The sequence below is a fragment of the Xyrauchen texanus genome, chromosome 48, assembly GCF_025860055.1.
Source record: "Xyrauchen texanus isolate HMW12.3.18 chromosome 48, RBS_HiC_50CHRs, whole genome shotgun sequence".
NCBI lineage: Eukaryota > Metazoa > Chordata > Actinopteri > Cypriniformes > Catostomidae > Xyrauchen > Xyrauchen texanus.
The window spans coordinates 24,685,881-24,707,120 of NC_068323.1; the positions used below are offsets into that span (position 1 = coordinate 24,685,881).

A 21,240-nucleotide genomic window follows, 5' to 3' on the forward strand; every position below is an offset into this window, starting at 1 on the left:
ATATATTCCAAGTTCTACATATTTCCTAGCATGACTCTTCATCACGAAGGTCAACAACTTGCCCTTAAAGTAAAATGTGTTGATAAGTAAGATACTAGTTGGGGTCAGTTCGCTTTTACAACAACAGGACCAAACAGTGTTTTCTACAGCCAACGTGTCCAATTAAACACAGTTAGGAGAACATGTCAATTTCTTTTTCTGAATCAGGAGAGTCGGGCCTTGATATGACAAACAGGTGTCAAGATCCAGAGGACTTTCTTGCTTTGAGAAGTTTGAGCATCTCAGCGAGTTGGTTTTCAAGCACGGACATTCTTCTGTTGAGCGAGTGGATATCTCCCCGCAGTTCTTGCTTTAGTTCTACAAAGCAAGCCTGAAGACACTGTTCTGGAATGGGGCAGAATGCTCGGCTCCCTTCGGGCTGCATGGGGCTCTGATCCTGAGGGGTTCTAGTTGTACTGTCGCCCATATTGTCGAGTCGCAGGTCACTCTTAGTGATGCCACTGTCGCACGAGTCTGTCTTCTTGAGGGACAATTCACCTTGTGACTTAGTCCTGTCTGGGAGCATCTCCATGGACTCTGCTTTGGACACAGAACTCCAAGAGAGGTCAGACTTGACTGTGGCGTCTTTAAAGCGACCCCAGCCCTTTTTTTTGGGTGGTTCGGCTGACTTACTTCCTGTATAGTTTTCATTGGGGGCAATAGGAGTGGAACGTTTTGCTCGACATGAAGTTCTAGATGATATTGAAGAGGAGGATGAAGAGGCAATCGGTGTGGCTGGACTTTCAGTGACTGTGACGATGCTAGTTGGTAGCATGTGTACCGTGGTGTTCACTGCATGAACAGGACTACTCTCAACATCATGTTCTCCTTGGCTGGCTCTCTCTGCTGCCAGTCGCGCTTCTCTCTGTAGACGAAATCGCTGGAAGAGACGGCGCACAGGGTGGTCTGGGGGAAGATTGAGAGGGGCTTCGTTCTTCCTTTGCAGCATCTCCTCTTCCTCCCGTTTGACATCACTTATTTTACGGAAGATGATCTATGTGGTTCAAACAGAATAACAAAACATAAAATCTGAACAAGCACAATTTTAAAGAAAGAGTTCACACAACATGAGAATTCTTCTTGAGTAATACATGGGGTTGGGAACCGAGAACCAAGAATAGAGTCGATTCCAATACAGCGCAACTAGTGTAGACCAATTACCAAAGGAATGGCTCTTCTGAGCCTGTTCTTTTGACTTTAAGTGCCAAGCATACTGCACGACCAATGAAGTCCAATTCCCCAGCGAATTACTCTTGTGAGTCAATTCTTTATACAGTGTGAAACATACAGCTCTTGCTCCCAAACGAATGACTCTTATAAGCCCATCCACTTAAGTGAATCAAAAACTTTGTCATGTCCAATTTGAAATGAACAAATAATTCAGAGAAATTAGTGGATGACTGTTGATATGACAATGTGTTGCTGATTCAGATTATGGATTTTGCTGTAATTTGTTGTATCAATCATGAATTAATAAAATATCTTATTTTAAATGCCTGAAATTATCATATGAAACATATAAAATTACCTCTTCATTTGGTGGTTTGGTGTCAATGATATTAAATGTTTGATGTCATTTGATAACTGGATATGGTGAACTATTCCCTTACTTTCAGCTGGATTCATTGCAAACTATTACTTTTTCCATTACCATTGATAGTAACTGACCCTGGCCTCATTTTTAATTTAACCAGTCCAAATACCAGAGCTCATGACTTCTGCAGTTAACATTGTAAAGCCAAACTCACTACTATCTTTTTGTGACAGATTGCAGTAGAATCTGATTTACTGAGAGACTGGGGCCATAAATGAACTGCAATCTATCAAACACAGATACGTGTGAAATGGAGCTGAGGATAAGGCTAGATGTGGTCTTGTTTATCTGGAGATGAAATCGGTTAAAAACATCATGCAAACACATCTATCTGCACTCTTGACCCTCAAGCTTCTCGAACGATGATTATGCAAGTCACATGACTCATTTTGAGCAAGTGTTTGCTATAGGCATCAGTCACACTATCTTTAGTTTCACGGTGCACCAAAGCCAAACCTCTCAGAAGTGGCAGTAAAGAGAAAGTGTACTCAATTCACAGAAAATATCCATTTTAAATAAGTTGATGATGGGCATATTTTACCATGTAGGTTATATTGAGCAACAGTCTTGTTGGTCTTGGAACAACATAGGGGAAAGTTTAGGGTTAGGAGTTAGGATTTGGGCTTAAACAACATTCTTATCATAGTTTATGCAAGAGTTGTAGGATTGGACCCAGGGTCAGAACACACGGCTACTTTTTAATGGCCTTTAATGAAGTAAGATGCTTTCAGTAGGGGCTAACTAAAGTGAACCAGCCACACATTGACCCCTTTGGTTAGAACTATGTTTGTTTGACAGAAATTATGTTGCAAGACCAACAAAAGATGTTGATCCAAGAACATGTCTTAGTTGGCAAAATCACAGTCATCTTTCACAAACAGGTGAAATGAGAAGACTATCTCGGTCTAAATCCAAGATGAATAAGTTTGATTCTACCAAAGCTGATTTGACTTGAAATGTGCCTAGCTTCTCAACCTGAGGTGTAATTGAACAATATCCTGAAGATATTCCAGACTCATTCAAAATGGTGGACAACTGCTTTCCATGCCCTGTGGGAATTATTTCTCTGGTTATTTGTGCTTAATTATGAATGAGCCTAGAGGCTGAATTAAAACAACATCCCCATTTTGCTTCTTTACGGGACACACAGCCCAGAGAGACAAGTGGCCGTGGAATAACCTACTCATGACGTAAGGTTCAACAACCCTCGCCAACACAGTATGACCAAAGAGAGAATTGCTTTATACTCAGAGCAGCGTTGATTACTGCTTTAATTGTTAAAAGGTTAATAAGATGTCCTGGAATAGTAATGGTTTCATGATTAATAATCTCTGAAGATAAAACTAATTGTTAACATAGCAAAACATGAAATAGAAATCTTGAGATGCGATTTTCAAAGTTCCCACTATAAATTTACACAGCGATTATGACACTGAATACCAGTCAGACACTCCAAACTCATCCGTCTGAGTCTTGCACATGCACATAGAGCGACAATTAAAAATAGTGCAGACGGAACACACAAACTCGTACTGTAAACTGGAAAAAACTTAACTGTAGGCTTGTTCAATGATATGAGAATAAAACAAACAATACATGCATATTTAGTTCTTAATCAAATTTTTACATTGTCTAATCAATGCTTAATTTATCTGCCACAATAAAGCTATTTATTTCAAACTGAATTTGAATCTGTATTATAATGTATATTTATTGTAGGGCCATATTGCACTCTTGCTCGTGTGATATTGCTGAAATATAATATTTAGGGCCTATTTACAGTATTATAGGCCCTACATATTATATTTCGGCAATATCACACTCACATGTGTGATATGGCCCTACATCAGCACTGCTGGCCGAGTGCCATAGGTAATTACAGCAGTGCTGATGTAGGGCGAGTGTGATATTTGCTTATATACAAGCTTATGTACGCATTTGTGTATGGAACTACTTTACAAACCTTAATTAGTAATTCAAAATGTTCACTTCAGTGTCTGTGTGTGTGTGTGTTGAGAGAGAGAGAGAGAGAGAGAGAGAGAGAGAGATGGAGCGTGTGCGTACACATGTTGCCACACCCAATCAGAGATGCTTACAGCTTTCTGAAGATCAGCTTTCTCAGTGGAATATAGACATCCATGCGGGGTATTCCTCTCGATTTCGAGGTAGCCGGTCGCGCAAATGTCATTCACTATAGAAGCAGCGATGTCCTCTGCCATTTTAAACAGTATGTATCCAATGTGGAAACTCACAGAGCGCTGTTCTTTGTAAACAATGACTAACGGATCCACTAACGGATATTATTCACCAACTGGCTCATATTACACACAAAAATTATCTTTTGCCACCACCTGCTGGCAAACATGTGTAATTTCAAAAATAAAGACAACTGTTAACATATGCATTATGCTTACACTTTAGTTTAGAACAGCAAGAACACAAGCGGCGTGATACACACAAAGTGAAGTGTCTGAGTGCTGATCCTGTCACACCAACAGTGCTCATGGAACGTCTCTCGTCCAATCAGATTCAAGGACCAGAACTAACTGTGGTATATTTAGAAATATTAGAATTATTATGCATTACTTACACATATATGAATTATTTACTCAGTAAACCCCAAAGCCTAGAAGAACTTGAAATATAAATACAGTCCTCTATAGCACTCTTGATAGTGTCGCCCACTTCGATTAAAGAAAATGAAAGCAAAAAGCCCTGCACCATGTTACAATGATCACACTCATGTTCTCAGGAGAGCAGCTCGGAAAATGGAGCGCAAATGGAAGAATACAAAATTAGAGGTATTTCACGGTGCATGGAAGGATAGTGTCTGTAGCTACAGGTCAGCATATTTGAGCAAACTAATATAAAATAACCACAACAATCATAGGTGTTTGTTCAGTACTGTGGCTAGATCGGTTAGGAATAAAGCCTCAACAGAACCAGATATTTCATTGCAGCACAAGAGTTATGATTTAATGAATTTATTTACAGATAAAATTGAAATAATCAGAAATAAAATTGGAATTATGCAATCATCTGTCCCAGTACCTCGGAAAACAGTCTCATAATTTTTCTCACGTGCAACTTCAATCCTTTGCTGTTATAGGTCATGAAGAGCTAACAAAACTTATCGAAACATCAAAAGCCACAAAATGTTAGATCCAATACCAACCAAGCTCTTAAAAGAGGATGTAAAGGGATTAATGGAAAGGAGGCGAGAACCGGCTCGACAAAATAAATAATATTTTAATACGAAACTTAAACAAAAAGACAAATACACAAAGGTGTCGGACAGCTGTCTGTAAATCTCTCTCACACACTGCAGCTTCCAGTCGGCCTTTATCCCTCTCTGAGGCTTGATTAGCCTGATTAGGGGCCGGGTGTGCAGAATCACAACCCGGACCGCCCTCCGCCCTGTCACATTCCTCCTTCGCTCTATCAGGCCAGGGAGCCCCCGGCATGATGTACACCTCCCCTCCCCCTTTTCCCTGGTGAGGGGCGTGAATTCCGCATCGTCTGCCGGCAGGTCATCCCCGTCTACCTGGTTGAGGGAGGGGACAAGGGGAAGGGAAAAAAAAGTGTGGCACCTACACGCCGTAATTGTGATCGTGCCAAATAAACAAAACATTTTAAAAAGAGAGGGAAAGACCAACACGGAGCGGCAGTCCAAGAGAGAGAGGAGAGGGAAAAAAAACACTTACTCACCGGACCCGGCCCCGCCCTCCGTCCTGTCACAGAGGTATTCCCTGTAATCTCAGAACCTCTTCTTAATATTATTAACTCCACGCTATCCTTAGGACATGTCCCAAGAAACTTTAAAATGGCAGTTATCAAACCGCTTATTAAGAAGCCACAACTTGATTCTGGAGGACTGGCTAATTATTGACCAATTTCAAATCTCCTGTTTATGTCAAAAATACTAGAAAAGGTAGTATCCTCCCAATGTTCATATCTACAGAGAAATAGTATATATGAACAATTTCGGTCAGGATTAAGGTCTCATCACAGTACAGAGACTACACTTATCAGAGTTAAAAATGACTTGCTCTTATCATCTGATCATGGCTGCATTTCACTTCTAGTGCTTTTAGATCTTAGTGCTGCATTCGACACGATAGATCACAACATTCTATTGAATAGGCTAGAGAATTATGTTGGCATTTATGGAGTTGCATTAGTATGGTTTAGGTCCTATTTAGCAGACCGCTACCACTTTGTCTATGTAAATGAGGAATTGTCAAACCAAACAAAAGTAAAGTATGAAGTGCCACAGGGATCAGTTTTAGGACCTCTGATTTTCTCCTTGTATATGCATTCCCTGGGAGATATAATCAGGAATAGTGGAATAAGTTTCCACTGTTATGCCGATGATACCCAACTTTATATTTCTTCAAAACTTGATGTGATTTCACAATTCTCCAAATTAGCACAGTGTATCAATGAAATAAAAGATAGAATGGACAGAAATTTCCTTCTACTCAATTCCGACAAAACAGCGGTACTAATTATTGGACCAAAACCTCTAAAAATAAGCAGCTAAAATATAATTTGACTCTCGATGGATGTACAGTTACATTGTCTTCAACAGCGAAGAACTATTGGTGGTATATATTTACCAATCTGTCCTTTGAAAATCAAATTACAAATATTTGTAGAACAGCATTCTTCCACCTAAGAAATATTGCTAAATTATTGTAATGCATTACTGGGAGGATGTCCAGCAAGTTCAATGAATAAAATTCAATTGGTTCAAAATGCAGCAGCCATAGTGCTGACAAGAGCCAAGAAATATTATGATAATATTAGCCCCATTTTATTGTTGTTACATTGGCTTAAATTCCGTATTAAAATTATGTTAACTACGTACAAAGCTTTGAATGGTCTAGCTCCACAGTACTTAAGCGTCCTTCTACCGCACTATATTCCATCATGTTCATTATAATTGCAAAATTCTGGCCTGTTAATAGTTCCTAGAATATCAAAATCCACAAAAGGAGGTAGATCCTTTTCATATTTGGCTCCTAAACTATGGAATAGTCTCCCTAACACTGTTCGAGATGCAGACACACACACTCAGTTTAATTCTTGACTAAAGACTCATCTATTTAGCCAGGCAGACAACTAATTTATCCTTCAACTCACAATTAGGCTGCTTTAGATAGGTCTGCTAGAACCAGAAACCAGAAACGTTGATCTTGATCTATAACTCTGCAATAAATTGAATGGCATCTATGCTAATATTATAAAAAAAAAATCCCTGTCTCAACCTCGGGACTCCTATCCTGAGGTCACCAGATCCGGCTGGACTGTGTTGGACTCCACTGCTACGTGTCACTGAATGATGATGACTAATAGCAGCCGGTGTCAGCCAAGCATCACTTCAGTCTATTACGATGGACTTCAGAAGATGAACTGATGCCAACTCCAACCATAAGACATGGGATACTTCATATGCCATTGTCTGAACCATTGGATTTTGGATAGACTTCACCGAAATTACCGGCCGGTTGAACTGCGATGCACCTCACTGATCTCTGCCTGCATCACCTTGGTCTAATGATGGACTACACTCTTGAAATGGAATACATAGACTATCAATTAATTGCCAACAAAACCCTTCATCAGCCAACTAACAAGGACAATTGCATCTATGTGAACTTCTGCAGTTAATCCAGGATGGACTTCAAAGACATTAGTCATTAATCTTACAGTTCATACAAAATGAATGTTTAAACACTGACCCTTAACACTTACTTAGTTTAATCATTTTAAACCATGACTTGCACTATACATAAGTAAAATTGGCATTATATTCATGATGTTAGCCAGAGGGGAACTCCACAGTGAGTCTGGTTTCTCCCAAGGAAATTTTTCTCCATTAATCAACATCTTATGGAGTTTTGTGTTCCTTGCCACAGTCACCTTCAGCTGCTCACTGGGGTTATAAATATAATTATTATTTAATTACTTATTTTTAAACACAATTCACAATCGTTTTTTTTTTTTTTCATCAAACTACACAATGATGACTCTATAGATATTGACATTATAGGGTGTGGCTGTGGCTCAGATGTTAGAGTGGGTCGGCTATCAATCGCAGGGTTGGTGGTTTGAATCCCGGCCCACATGGCTCCACATGCTGAAGTGTCCTTGGGCAAGACACTGAACCCCAAGTTGCTCCCAATGGTAGGCTAGCACCTTGCATGGCAGCTCTGCCGTCAATGGTGTGTGAATGTGAGTGTGGATGGGTGATTGGGACACAGTGTAAAGCGCTTTGGTAACCTCTAAGGTTAATAAAAAAGCGCTATATAAGTGCAGACCATTTACCATTTATAGATATTACAGTTTTATCTTCTGTTCTCCGCCACCCCGCAAGATGACGCCCATGCCTAAATCTGCCACTGGCATTAGGAATCATGAACTAACAATGAATAGAGTTTTATTAGTCTTTCAAAAGGCATTGGCTAATATTAACATGTACAACTTTTAATTTTAAATTTGTATTGATATGTTTAAAATAAACAAACCAAGATTAATAAGTGCACTAAAATTGTTGTTCATTGTTAGTTCATGGTAACCAATGTAGTTAACTAATGTTAACAAATAAAATCTTACTTAACATAAGGTAACTCTTTACAGTAAGTAAGTTTAATTCATCTTGTAGCCCCCTTGGACGTTTGCTGAGGCCCCCCAGTGGGACCCGACCCCCCTGGTTGAGAACCTTTGCTTTAAGACATTAACAGGAATTGTTCAGGTAGTGATTTCAGTCTTTAAACAGACTTTAAGGTAATTGATCCACCAGCATAAACTCCCATGAGTGTGTAAAAGCATCCGGCTGTTATGTCATCAGCGTGCTCCACAACACACACTTCCATATTCATTTACTCGCTCCAGTGAAGGTGACTAGTGACAATTTACTGCTTGTGGCAATCAATAGGGTCCCAGGATTTTCAAAATGGGAAATGTGTGTTATTTACACAGAACTGACAGAAAAAACAATAGCTGTCTAAAAGATGAATTACTCCAACAATTCTCTGAGGCTTAATTAGCCTAATACGGGTCCGGGTGTGTAGGATTACGACCCGACCCGGCCCCGCCCTCCGCCCTGCCACAGGGAGTTTCTTGCTTGTTTCTATGTATCAAAATTACGGATAGCATTTTGAAAACTGACGGATTAATTTTGCGCAAGATTCTGAGAAAAATAGCGAGTCAAATTAAAATGTGCATGATAACAGTAAACAGCATGTCAGCATCCCGTCTAACTTAACGTGATAAGCAAAATCTCAAACTTAAAAAACGAAATAAAAAAAATAATGAAATGTCACTACCAATAACGACTCGTTGCACAACTACATGAAGATGACACGCACCAAATTTAGACTACATTTCCCATAAACCTACATACCTGGCGTGATTACGCTCCAGCTGACTGTCATTATCATCACCCTATTTAAACTGTGTTTACATGTTCATTCACTGCGAAGTCTTGTTTTGCTCCGGCTGCATTTCTGAGCGTTTACCCATAGTATTACTGTTTATCTGTGTTCTGACCCTTGCCTGATTACTCCTTTCACGTCTGTCTGCCGCCTGCCTTTACTGAGTTTACGCCTGTCTCTCCACTGTTGATCATTACTGCCTGCCCTGACTGTTTGCCTGCCTGACTACGATTTAGCCTACCTGAGACATTCCTGTTTGCCCGTTATTGTCCCACGCCTGTATTTACTCTGTCTTCTTTAATAAACGCTGATGGATCCCAATCAACCTGAGTCTTCATTATAGCGTCAATGTGTAATAGACCAGTAGAAATGTATCATGTCTATCACGTTATGCAAAATCTGTGGCAAAGCACGTCCCCAAAAGTCATTGTATTATAATCAGATATATTAACATTGCATTCATGAATAACCCATTATTGCATTATTGCATTTTTCAATGCTTAATATACATTTAAACTGAAAATACATGAAAGTATTTATAAATGTCATGAAAGTTTGATTTGAAAGATTTAAATGTTGATAATCTTAGCTACAAATCTGTGAAGAATTAAGCCTACCTACAGTATATGTTTGTTAATGGCAAATGGAAGTATAACGTGTCATCAATATATTATTAGTTTATTAGTGGCTTAAGGAGATCTGTCAGGACTGATGTAGTTATGTGCTGTCTGTAAGGTTATTTTTTTTTAAATAATCATTTGAAAAAGGCTTATGAGAGAAGACATCCTTTGTTCATGAACGAGGAATCTTTTGTTAATGAATTCTGTAGTCATTTTTAATGCATGCATGCTCTGTTGTGATACATTACCAGTTGTATCAACCTGACACTGACTGTACCCCTAAACAAAGCTAAACACAACACTCACCAAGTAGCGCACCTGATAGTGTGTTTGACTTTGGATTTGGAAGACTACAGTTTGAGCCCAGCCAAGGACGCAAGCTGACACGAGAGACAAAAATGTCATAGATGGAACACAAAATGACGTGGTTGGTTCAGAAAATTTGCTTTCCATGTTGCATTTGTTTTTAAGATACTATTGTTAGGTTTAGGCTAAAGTTGTAGGTTAGGTAAGTATGTTTTACTCGTTAAAATGATCTAAAATTAATCTTAAAAACACTGATTAAAAAATAATTGTACTTGCTTTTGGTGCCCCCCGCTGGACATCTCACTGGGAAACTGCAGCTAAACTTGTAATACAGCACGAAATTTTGGTTCGCAACAATGTGGCCATTGATAACGTAATTGTCATGAGATCAGGCGTCAAATTTACTTACATTTCATTAATGACCAACAATTGTATATAATCTTACCAGTGTTGTCTGTAATCTGATTACAAAATTATTAGTCGTTGTAATCTAATGATTTTCAAAGTACAAAGTTAGTGTAACGCATTACATTTTAAATTCATGTAATCATATTACAGTTTCTAAAGGTCAATTAAGTCATTTCGTTTAAATGAATGACTTATGTTACACAAATTTCTATATTTTTTATGTAGAAAACATTAAAAACATAAATTATGTTCATATTGTAAGTATGTCTGTTTATGTTTCTGTGACAGCTGAAGAGTCACAAATGAGTTATTGGAAGAGAGAATTGTGAGCTGCTAATGCTGGATTCCAAATGCCATTCCTATACTACATATAGCCTTTTCATTTTACTTAATAAAGTTTCTTTCTTTGATTTTCAAAATCATAAAAATGTATTTCCAGGTTAAAAAAAAAAAAAAGATTAAAAAAAAGACTTTTCCTCAGACTTTAGGACCCCTCTGTATTTCAAAAGCACCAACTTGCTTGAAACTTCAAACATGCTTCAACAACCTCATTCAGCACATTTTGTGGGTAAACAGGGGAACAGATACTTTCCCCAGGGCTGAATGTGACCTGAATCAATGGTATGTGGCCTGCCCAGAGCCATATATTATACAAAGAAAACAAGACACCACTGATATATCTGCTCAGGGCTGGACAGGGCCACACGCTCACAGCTGTGCAGATTGATTATCACATACAGACAAAATTACTGTATAACAGGCCCGGACAAAAATCTATTAAAAAACAGAGAAAGAAAATGGAAGAGGATGCATCAATAAAGAATTACTCCATATAAGAAAGAGACAAAATACCAACAGAGAGCATAAAAAGTTCATAATAAATATAAAAAGAAAAAGAAAAGAAGAGAAGAGGAAAAAGAATAAAAGGGATATCATATTAAAACTCAATAAATCTCAGAGGTGTAAATTACTTACTGTAAGTATAGTAATGAAGTACAATTAGTGTTATTAGTAGTAGTTCACGGCAGCTCTGAGGTGCAAACATAATGTAAATGTTGAAATGTATGTCATGAAGTCATGCACTATTATACAAATATGTAGATGTCATAAGATAGAATTGTGTGACTAACAGGGTGAAAGGTAAGTGTTTAAGAACTGATGATCTGCTGTTTTACTCGTGATTTGTGTGAAAGGGAATAACAGTTGTTGTAGTGTTGTAGTAAATTTCAACACAAAACTACGGCGAAATTTACAATGAGCCATGTAAACATAATTTGACACAAATGTTGGTATAATAACGTGATTCTGTAAGACCAGGAAACATGTTGATTTGCATTTCTATCTTCTCTTAAAAATCCGTTATTATAAAGTACCTTGCGATTAGAATGTTTACTAGCTACATATTCAGTTGTTGTGCACTAAAATAATTACAGGGTGTTGCACTTATAACATCATTGACACCAAAATACCAAATTACACCAGTGTGTCTATGATTATTTGTGAGTTTTCACTGCAAAATAACACACACACACACACACGCGGCACGCACGCACACACACACACACACACACACACAAACATCGCTAATGGCATCTGAATTTTTGAGCAAAGCCCCACTTTAAGACGCAATAATCAAGAAAAGGTGCTGCGAAATTCTGGTGGGACTGACAAAGAATATCTCTGACTGTCTCTTTAAATGTTTAATCTTAAATAAAAAAATTTTGGAAACTTTTGTACTTTTACACAAGCATGTATTGATTGCATGGCAAAGTGCAGCGTGACCATTTCTCTTCATGGTTAAACCACATAATGTTTTAGCATGATATGAGGGTAATTCAGCTAGATGAATACCTGCTGACCAACCCACCAAACCGACCCAACATTCAACCTGACCGCCCCACCCACCCACTGACCGACCCACCAAACCATCCCACGACCACCCCACCCATGACCGACCCACTGACCGTCAGACAAAACAACCGGCCCACCCACCAACCGAATCAAAACCAACCCGACCCACTGCCCGACCATCCTACCCACCGAACGACCCACTGACTGATAGACAGACTGACCGACTGCCCCAACCACCCACTGACCGGCCCACTGACTGACCCACCAACCAACCCACCCACCGACCGACCCTGACCAACAGACTGACTGACCGACTGACCAACAGATCTAATTACTGATTCTTATTTGTAGAGAGACAGCAGAGGGACACAGGAAAAAAGAGACAGGGGGTTGATGATAAAGATACTTGTGTATTAGGTTTCTACTTTCAATCTGTTCTTCAAAAGGTCAGATTGACTTTGTGTTCCCCTAATTCAACTTTTGACTCTAGACATTTTCTGGCCATTACTAAATTAAACAGCCGTCTTTGATAGTCGCAATCGAATCTTTGCCGCTGTCCTTCTCTCATCATCTTTTAATCACACAGGAATTAGTGCGACACTTAAGATGTGAGCATTAGTAAAATAAGCTGCATCTGATTAGGCTATACCTGGATAATACAGAGCAGCTTATGCTCACCATCTTCACCTGAACAAATAAGGCTTTTACCCTGATGATCGGCATGCAATCAATGAAACACACACACAGAGAGACCATGATTGCTTCAGCCCTCAAACTGAGACGGTCATTTTAGATTTTCCACCAGATGAAATATACATGACTGTGGCAACTTCTTTGCAAAATGATATACGTAGTTCATGTCATGAATGAAATTTTCTCCCAAACAGATTTTAAGTTTTTAAGGTTAATGCTCTATCAAGTAAAATGTGAGATCAAAAATAATTGCTGAAGCAACCTCGTCACGTGGTGCTTCTATGACACTTTCGACTCATGTGTCGACTCGTGCTCTTCAGGACTCGTATCCTGGTCCTTTTGCATCACGAGTGTAACACTCTATCAGTTGAGCTGCTGCACAAATTTTATTGCAAATAAACAAGCTTGTAAATGTAGTTGATTATGTAATGCAATTGTTAAAATATATCACCTAAAATTCATGTGCTATACACTGTAAAAAGTGATAACCTGCAACTGTGACCTTACATTTACATTTATGCTTATGCATTTGGCAGACGCTTTTATCCAAAGCGACTTACAGTGCACTTATTACAGGGACAATCCCCCCGGAGCAACCTGGAGTTAAGTGCCTTGCTCAAGGGCCCAACAGTGGCATCTTGGTGGTGCTGGGGCTTGAACCTCCAACCTTCTGGTCAGTAACCCTGAGCCTCAACCACTGAGCCACCACTGCCCCACCTTAATGTTCTGTTTCAACTGGTTGTAACCCTTAGATAGATAGACTATTTGGAACTGATTTAAAGGTTTCAGAGTGTAATTAACTCTCCTGTAAAGTGGTCTTTTATGTACTTACCCGTTTCCTCAGGTTGTAGGTTAGCACTAGGTTCCTTGAGAAGTGTCCGGCAAATGCCGTGTAGAACTCCAGAACCTTCTGTAAGGCATCACGTTTGATGATATGAAGATCACAGTAAGTCAGTGCACGGACATTTGCACAGGCCTGAGCTAAATTCACTTCCTTCCAGAACACATCACCAAACACATCCCCCTTTCCTGAGAGGAAAAGAGAGCAAGCAGACAGTGAAAAATGAATTCCATCAGGCTTTCTAACACCAGCAAGGAAACTGGAGCTTTTTCATGCATAGGTTTGGATATTTATGGATCACAGAAAACTCAATATGCACCTAAAGATGAAACCGCTCAGGTTAAGAATGTCATTTCAGGGCAACACTGGATAAGTTCATTCATGTTAATGATATTGAAACCCTCTGCCATGTGATCCAAATGTTTTTTTTTTAACAAATGGTAGCAAAGACAGTCTTACATAGCCAGACTTTTTACTTGCAGAATGAAATCTGGCCCACCTAGCTGCTTGTTCTGGCCAAGAATCACAAACTTAGACAGGAATAGAGCATCTAATTGATATTAAATGATCAATCACAGTTATTTTTGTTTTTACATGGTGATTAGATTTCAATGGATTATCTGAAATAGGTAGATTACACTACAAGAATCTAAGAATGGTTGCAGACAAAACACTGAAAGAATACTGTAAATATACATTCCACAGTATATATATATATATATATATATATATATATATATATATATTTATAAAATTAAATAAACATTTTATGATCAAACTAATAGTGGAATCCGTCCGATAATGTTTTCGATATATTTGTTTGCGGCATTAAAAAAAACTGTCTAATAATTGGATATCGGCATTGGCCCAGAAATTCTATATCGGTGCATCCCTACTGATTATTTCACACACGTAACTCAAATAAAACAAAGAATATCTATTTTTCTCAATGCTAAGTGCCTCAAACAAAACTGTTTTAAGTCTTTGACATGTGAGGCTGGGACTAGCAGTGTCTAAACTGGAAATAACCAATGTTACAGGCATCAAAAACAACAAAATGTGAAAATGTTTGTTATTTCCCCCTTTATCATCTGCTAAGACACCTTGGTAAAAACTGTGTATGGCATTTATAGTAGTGAAACATTTTTGGTATACATCTTGGTATACATATGGCCAAGCACGGATTAACCAGCCATTGCCAAGGGGTCTCTAAACCCTCTTTATATCTGTGCCCATATATACCCATCTTTATATGCTGTGCCTGTTGAGAGGTTCTCATGTATGGGCCTGCTGTAGACTTAGTGGTGTTTGCTAAGACATGCTTTATTATTACAACTGCACTAAATAATCTTGTTAAATTGACCACCCAACCTAAAATAAAAACAAAGTATTTCGAATAATAATTAGTTTTAATTAATCACAAACCCAAAATCAACACAAACCCAATACATGTAAAACTGATCCGAACACACAGTCTGTCAGGTCCCGTCGGGCTCAGGTCGAGTAGCAAACCTCTAGAGGTACGTTATATCTGGTAACTTAAAAAAATTGACACTCACCCAAAATAGCAACAACTTCATCGTCTTGAATGACCTCCAAAGACCCTGACACCACAAAGCAGAGGCTGTCTACACTTTCACCCGCGTGGTAGATGAGATCACCTGGGGCGCAGTGGATCGTCTGGAACTCCATGGCAAGAGCTCGCAAGCACCCGTCACTGGCCAGACGGAAAGCTGGATGTTCTTTGAACACCTTCCTGTTGAGATGGACGCAGATGTCCGCTCGCATATCTTTGGGGCAAATTTGTAACACCTACAGAGGAATTTAGAAAAATAATTTCTTGCCACTTCTTGACAGATTTTGTTTGCAACCCCTAATATAAGATGTGGATATGCCCTAAACCTATAACAAAAAAACAAAACAAACATTATGTCATCATTTACTCAACCTTTGTTCCACAGAGGGGAAAAAACAGCTTATAGGTTTGGAACAACATGAGGGGGAGTCAATGTTAAAAAAGAAAAAAATGATAATTTCTGACTGAATTATTCCTTTAAAGTACACTGCTGCAAGGAAAATCAAGCTTAGACATTTTCTGGAGACTTTCCAAGTTGTTCACCCATAATTCTTGAGATGTTGAGAAACTGTTTAAAGCTTTACATAACATATTTGGAGTGTGATCTTAAACATGAGAGGGATATGTTTTACAAATGCTACGGATGTTACAGCATAGAATGAAAATAATGACCTTTAAAATGAATAATGAAGGCTTGCGAGAGTCTGAGTGCATTTCATGCCAGGTACCTTATCAGTGTCGATTCCTCTGGACATGGACCACGTCGAGACGATATAGTCCATGACCCTCTCACTGAGGCCCTTGGGAACCTGATAGAGCTTTAGGAAGTCCCTCACACTGTTTAACATCTCATGATAGCGGTTGGTGTTGGCGTACATTTGCTGAAAGATGGTGGTTACATTACCGAAGATGGTGGCATAAAGGAGAGCTACAAGAAAGATAAAACACTGTTTTAAAATAAGATAAATAAAACAGTATTGATTAGAAAGTTGTGTATAGACATAAAATCGCTAAACCAAGATCAAAACTATCAATGAATGCTACTCATAGAGTTTTCAAGCTACATCCAGAAAGCTTTACACAGATCTGCAGACTGTTCTGACTTAGTGTGCTATATTTCTCTTCTAACTGGATGAACTTACAGTTTTCCTGTTGTATGCAAATCAAAATCCCCCAACATCCTCTAGACTGCATCCATCCATCTGTCTGTCTGCCCATCCATCTGTCCTTCCATCCATCCATCCATCCACAAATCAATCCATCCATTCATCCATCCATTCATTCATCCATCCATCCAACCATGCATCAACCCACCTACTCACGCATCCATTAGTCTGGCCATCCGTCCATCCATCCATCCATCCATCCATCCATCCATCCATCTATATCATTCATCCATCCATCCATCAACCAGCCCACCCATCCACAAATACACCCATCCAGCCAAACATCCATCCATGCATCCATACATCAACCAGTGCATCCATCCACCCACCCATCCACCTACTCCCAAATCTAATCATGCATCCATCCATTAACCCAAAAACCCACCAATCCATCCATCCATTTGTTTGTCTGACTTCAGGGCCAGTGAAATTCAAGGTTTTAAAGTTTAAGCCTTTAGATAGGATACATTATTGGGTGTTACAAGAGGCGCTGACATTACACACTGCAGCTTTATTTAGGTTGCTGACTATGAAGAGTGTCTTAAATCAGCCACTTAGGAGGGTCCATTTAGGTTTGAATATTGTCTATGTAGGCAGTAGACAGCGGACATACACATTGAAGGACACATAGCAGAAACCAGACACCTGCCTGCTTTGCAACAATTGAACATCTGACCTTTTAACAAGGAGCTCAAATCCCAAACCACCATTCTCTGCTAAGCCCCAAAGCTGCTGATGTCTTCTACAGGTCCATTAGTTTGTCATATATGCACTGATCGCAGTTTGGTACAGGTGAAGCTGAAATGCTCAACCTCAGCATGTCAGTGCATGTATGTTGCAGTTGTGCGATATTCAGATTTAAACCGAATAGAGGCTGCCTTCCAAAATCTAATTAAATCCTTGAATTAGAATTTTGTATTGTTAAATCAGTTTAACTTGAATTTAATGTGAATATACCACTCAGTTTTCGGCAAAAAAGGCTTATGTTCCTAAAAATAAAATCAGATACCTCTTAGAAATAAGTAAATTCAGCCACAATAAAAATTGATATTAAAGTTTTTTTATTGGTTGGTTTTCACCATGCAGTTGTTGAATATTGTCACTGCAGCCTAACTCAATTTGTGAGAGCTCTCATCTCGCTCATTCAGTGCTACAACTAAATTACAGCCCTGCTCTTTTGGATCAGTTACATCTAAGGTAGTAGCTTTCTCAGCGCTTTTGTATGGCCCATCACCCTCTATCGCCTTCCACGGCTTGCCACCTCACCAGAGGTGATACTAATCAATCCAGCTCTATGTGGAGAGTATTATAACATATAATGTTCATAAGGCTCTGGTAAAGTGAATGTGCTGGGCTTTAAAGCAGTGGATAGCTGATCTGGTGCTTTGGCTGGGTAGTGAGACAGGGAAAAAATGTGTCGACAGAGATTCTTACATTATTCATATGTGAAAGCGATGAAGAAACATGGAGTAGTGCACAAATATAGAGTGGGACTTGTTAAGATGAGGAAGAACTTGTTACTGTACTTGTACTTGTTGGAAAACATAACGAGTGTAACATAGTTTTGAACAAAATCGGGCCAAGGTGTTTTTGAGTTCCTTTCAGTGGTTCGAAACAGCTCGCCAGGACAAGCTTACATTAAAACTTCATACTGCCATTGATCCATGTCATCAGTGGGTGTGACCTGCTGCTCCACCTACTTTGAGGCCAACATTCCGATTATGTTCTTTAAGTCATTCAAGATCAGTCAACATTGCACACTGATCATTTGTGTAAATTATTTTTTAAGATAAATCTTTATTTTGTTATTCTCCTGGCATTCTGCTCTGCTCTATGCGTGCGCTTGCATCCACCGCACTTCCCTCTTAATGCAGGCTCCGGTGACAGGATAATATTGCACAATTAAATTGGGCTTTCCTAAATATCATAGAGCCTGCGACCCATTTGAATTCTACATTATAATTTTATATTTTAAAGCACTAGGGAGCAATTCAACCATGTCAAATGGCTAGACAGCCCCGGGATTCTGAACTGATGACACTGCTAAAAATCAATCTATCTATCTATCTATCTATCTATCTATCTGTCTATCTGTCTATCTGTCTGTCTGTCTGTCTGTCTGTCTGTCTGTCTATATTAGTGCAGTCAGTTGATTAAAATATTTAATCATGATTAATCTTTGATTTTTCATAGTTTTGTGATTAATCACTTATTTAGTTTTGCGATTAAATTCTTAGTGTTTCAATTTGTTAATATTTTACTGTCAAAATGCCTTTAGTTCCATCTTAGAACAGAAAAGAAAACAATATGTAGCAATAATGTTTTGTTCACATTTTCTAAACAAAGTATTCCACAACATAAAGAGAGAAATGAACTAAAATAGCATAGCACCAATTCAAATCACATTAAATGTTTTCCAAATCTAAGAGTCTGACTAATTGAAAGAACTCAGTTTAGTGTTCATTGCAATGGGCATTAAATCAATATTAATTGTGGCTATCAACTGCAGAGAACGTCTTGTTTTGCTTTAAGCACTGGCACTGCACACAAAAGTTATATTTTAATCTGAATTGTCCGGTAAGTATGTACATTTTATTTATAAACACATTGAAATTCAGCTTACACTGACAAGTGCCTTACAAAAACAAAAATAAAATAAAATAAAATAAAATAAAAAGATGACAATTACTAATCAACCCATTAATAGCCAGGGAAGGCCAAAGAGTAAAAATTTGTCTTAAGTCTTGATGTAAAGATTGAGATTGAAGGAGCACACTTAATGTCAGGTGGCAATCGATTCCATAAGCATGGAGCAGCAACTGCAAAGGCTCTGTCCCATTTTAATTTAAGACATGACCGTGGGACATAAAGGCTTTGAGATGAATACAAATAAATAAGGTCAGAAATATAAAATGGGGCTTGTCGATGAATCTTTGAGAACATTGAGCTTTAAAAATAATCAGCAAAATCTTGAATTGAATTCTAAAAAATACAGAAGCCAATGAAGAGAATCTAGAATTGGAGTGATATGCACTAGTTAACAGTCTACCCGCTGCGTTCTGTACCATCTGCAGACGTGCCAATGAAGATTGGGGAAGACCAAGGTATATAGAATTACAATTTTCCAGGCGTGATGTAATAAACGCTTGAATTTCTTTTTCCAGATCTTGAAAGGAAAATTATGATTTAAGTCTGGAGATGACTCTCAAATGGTAATAGCTGTTTTTAACAACTGAGCTAATTTGTTTTTCAAGACAATGCTCAGACTCAAAGATAACACCTACATTTTTTGCATGTAACTTAACATATGGAGTGAAATTGTCTAGAAAAGTAACTAACTATAGAGCTTCTAGTTTTGGAGGGACCAAAGATAATCACCTCAGTTTTATCATTGTTGAGCTGGAGAAAGTTATTTGCCTTCCAGCATTTAATATCCTCAAGACAGTCCATGAGAGGCTGCAGAGAGTCTCTAGATTTTAATGGGAGATACAGCTGAGAATCAATGGTATAGAAATGGAAAGAGATCATCCTAATGATGTTACCAAGAGGAAGCATTTACAGATTGAAGAGTAGTGGCCCCAAAATAGACCCCTGAAGAACCCCACAGGACACAGAGACAGTTGATGAAAAGATCTGGCCAATAGCTACTGAGAATGTCCTGAATTATGAAATCAGAGTAGTGCTGTATCCTTTTAACAAAGCTGTTTCAGTACTGTGATGAGTCATAAAACCTGACTGAAATGGTTCAAGTACATGAGTTGAGTTTAGAAAAGGAATTAACAGTGACAAAACAACTTTTTCCATAACTTTTGAAACAAATGACAATTTTGAAATGGGACGATAATTATTCAAACACCTTTCATCAAGATGTTTAAATAATTATGGTGTTTGAATAATTATCGTCCCATTTCAAAATTGCCATTTGCTTTTTGAGCAGCGGCTGGAAACTAAGCAATAATTAATAATTACTTGGACACTAGGCCAATTGTATCAAAAGCAATATATATGTGCAAGAAGAATTAAAGAGAGAAATTAGATCATCCAAGCTTGAAAAATGCTTAGCAGCAAATTAAATTGATGATGAGACATCATTACTTTAATACATGTTGGAAAACTGAATTACAGTGAAAGAATTGATACAACGAGAATAAAAACCTGTAGTTTTAACTGTATACAGCTGAGCTTGATAATATGACATTGAATACAATAGGCTTGTGATCTAAAAAACATGCACCTTCAATGTTTAAATTATGAATGGAAACCCATAAGACATGACAAGCTCAAGAGTGTGCCCAAGTACATGTGTAGCCTTTTCTCTATGCTGAATAAAACCAGGTAAGACATAAACGTTACATGCTTCGCTCCAGTGGGTCATGCGAATGCTTTTTTTCTGGGTTTTTCTGGGTTCTAGTCCCATCTGGGTTTGTTTTGAACAAAACATCATGTTAAGAGGCCTTTTCTCCATCTCGTAATCATTGACATAGAATCGCTGTTGTGTATTTTTTGGTGTATGAGCCAGAGAAATGACTTTGGGTGAACATGGAAAAAGATTTGCCTTTTTTCAACCATTGTTCAGAACAATACATGTTCATGTTTTCCTAACTAACCTTTTGTTCACTTACAGATGCGTAAACAGTTATTCCTATTTTCTCCACAGGTGCTCTCAATTTCAATGTTTGATACCTTTATCAAAGTGCATCTACAACA

The 21,240-nt window shown here is 38.4% G+C and overlaps 1 protein-coding gene across 1 annotated transcript in view; it reads right to left on the reverse strand.

The window, feature by feature from the left end:
* Positions 1-238: 238 nt before the first annotated feature.
* Positions 239-21,240, reverse strand: part of kcnh1b (potassium voltage-gated channel, subfamily H (eag-related), member 1b) — a 101,104-nt gene continuing 80,102 nt past the window's right edge. Inside the window, exons 8-11 of the mRNA XM_052122176.1 lie at positions 16,096-16,295; positions 15,351-15,603; positions 13,783-13,979; positions 239-1,033 (exon numbers count right to left, since the gene is read on the reverse strand). Coding sequence (XP_051978136.1) covers positions 239-1,033; positions 13,783-13,979; positions 15,351-15,603; positions 16,096-16,295 — 1,445 coding nt within the window. The remainder of the gene's footprint in view (positions 1,034-13,782; positions 13,980-15,350; positions 15,604-16,095; positions 16,296-21,240) is intronic.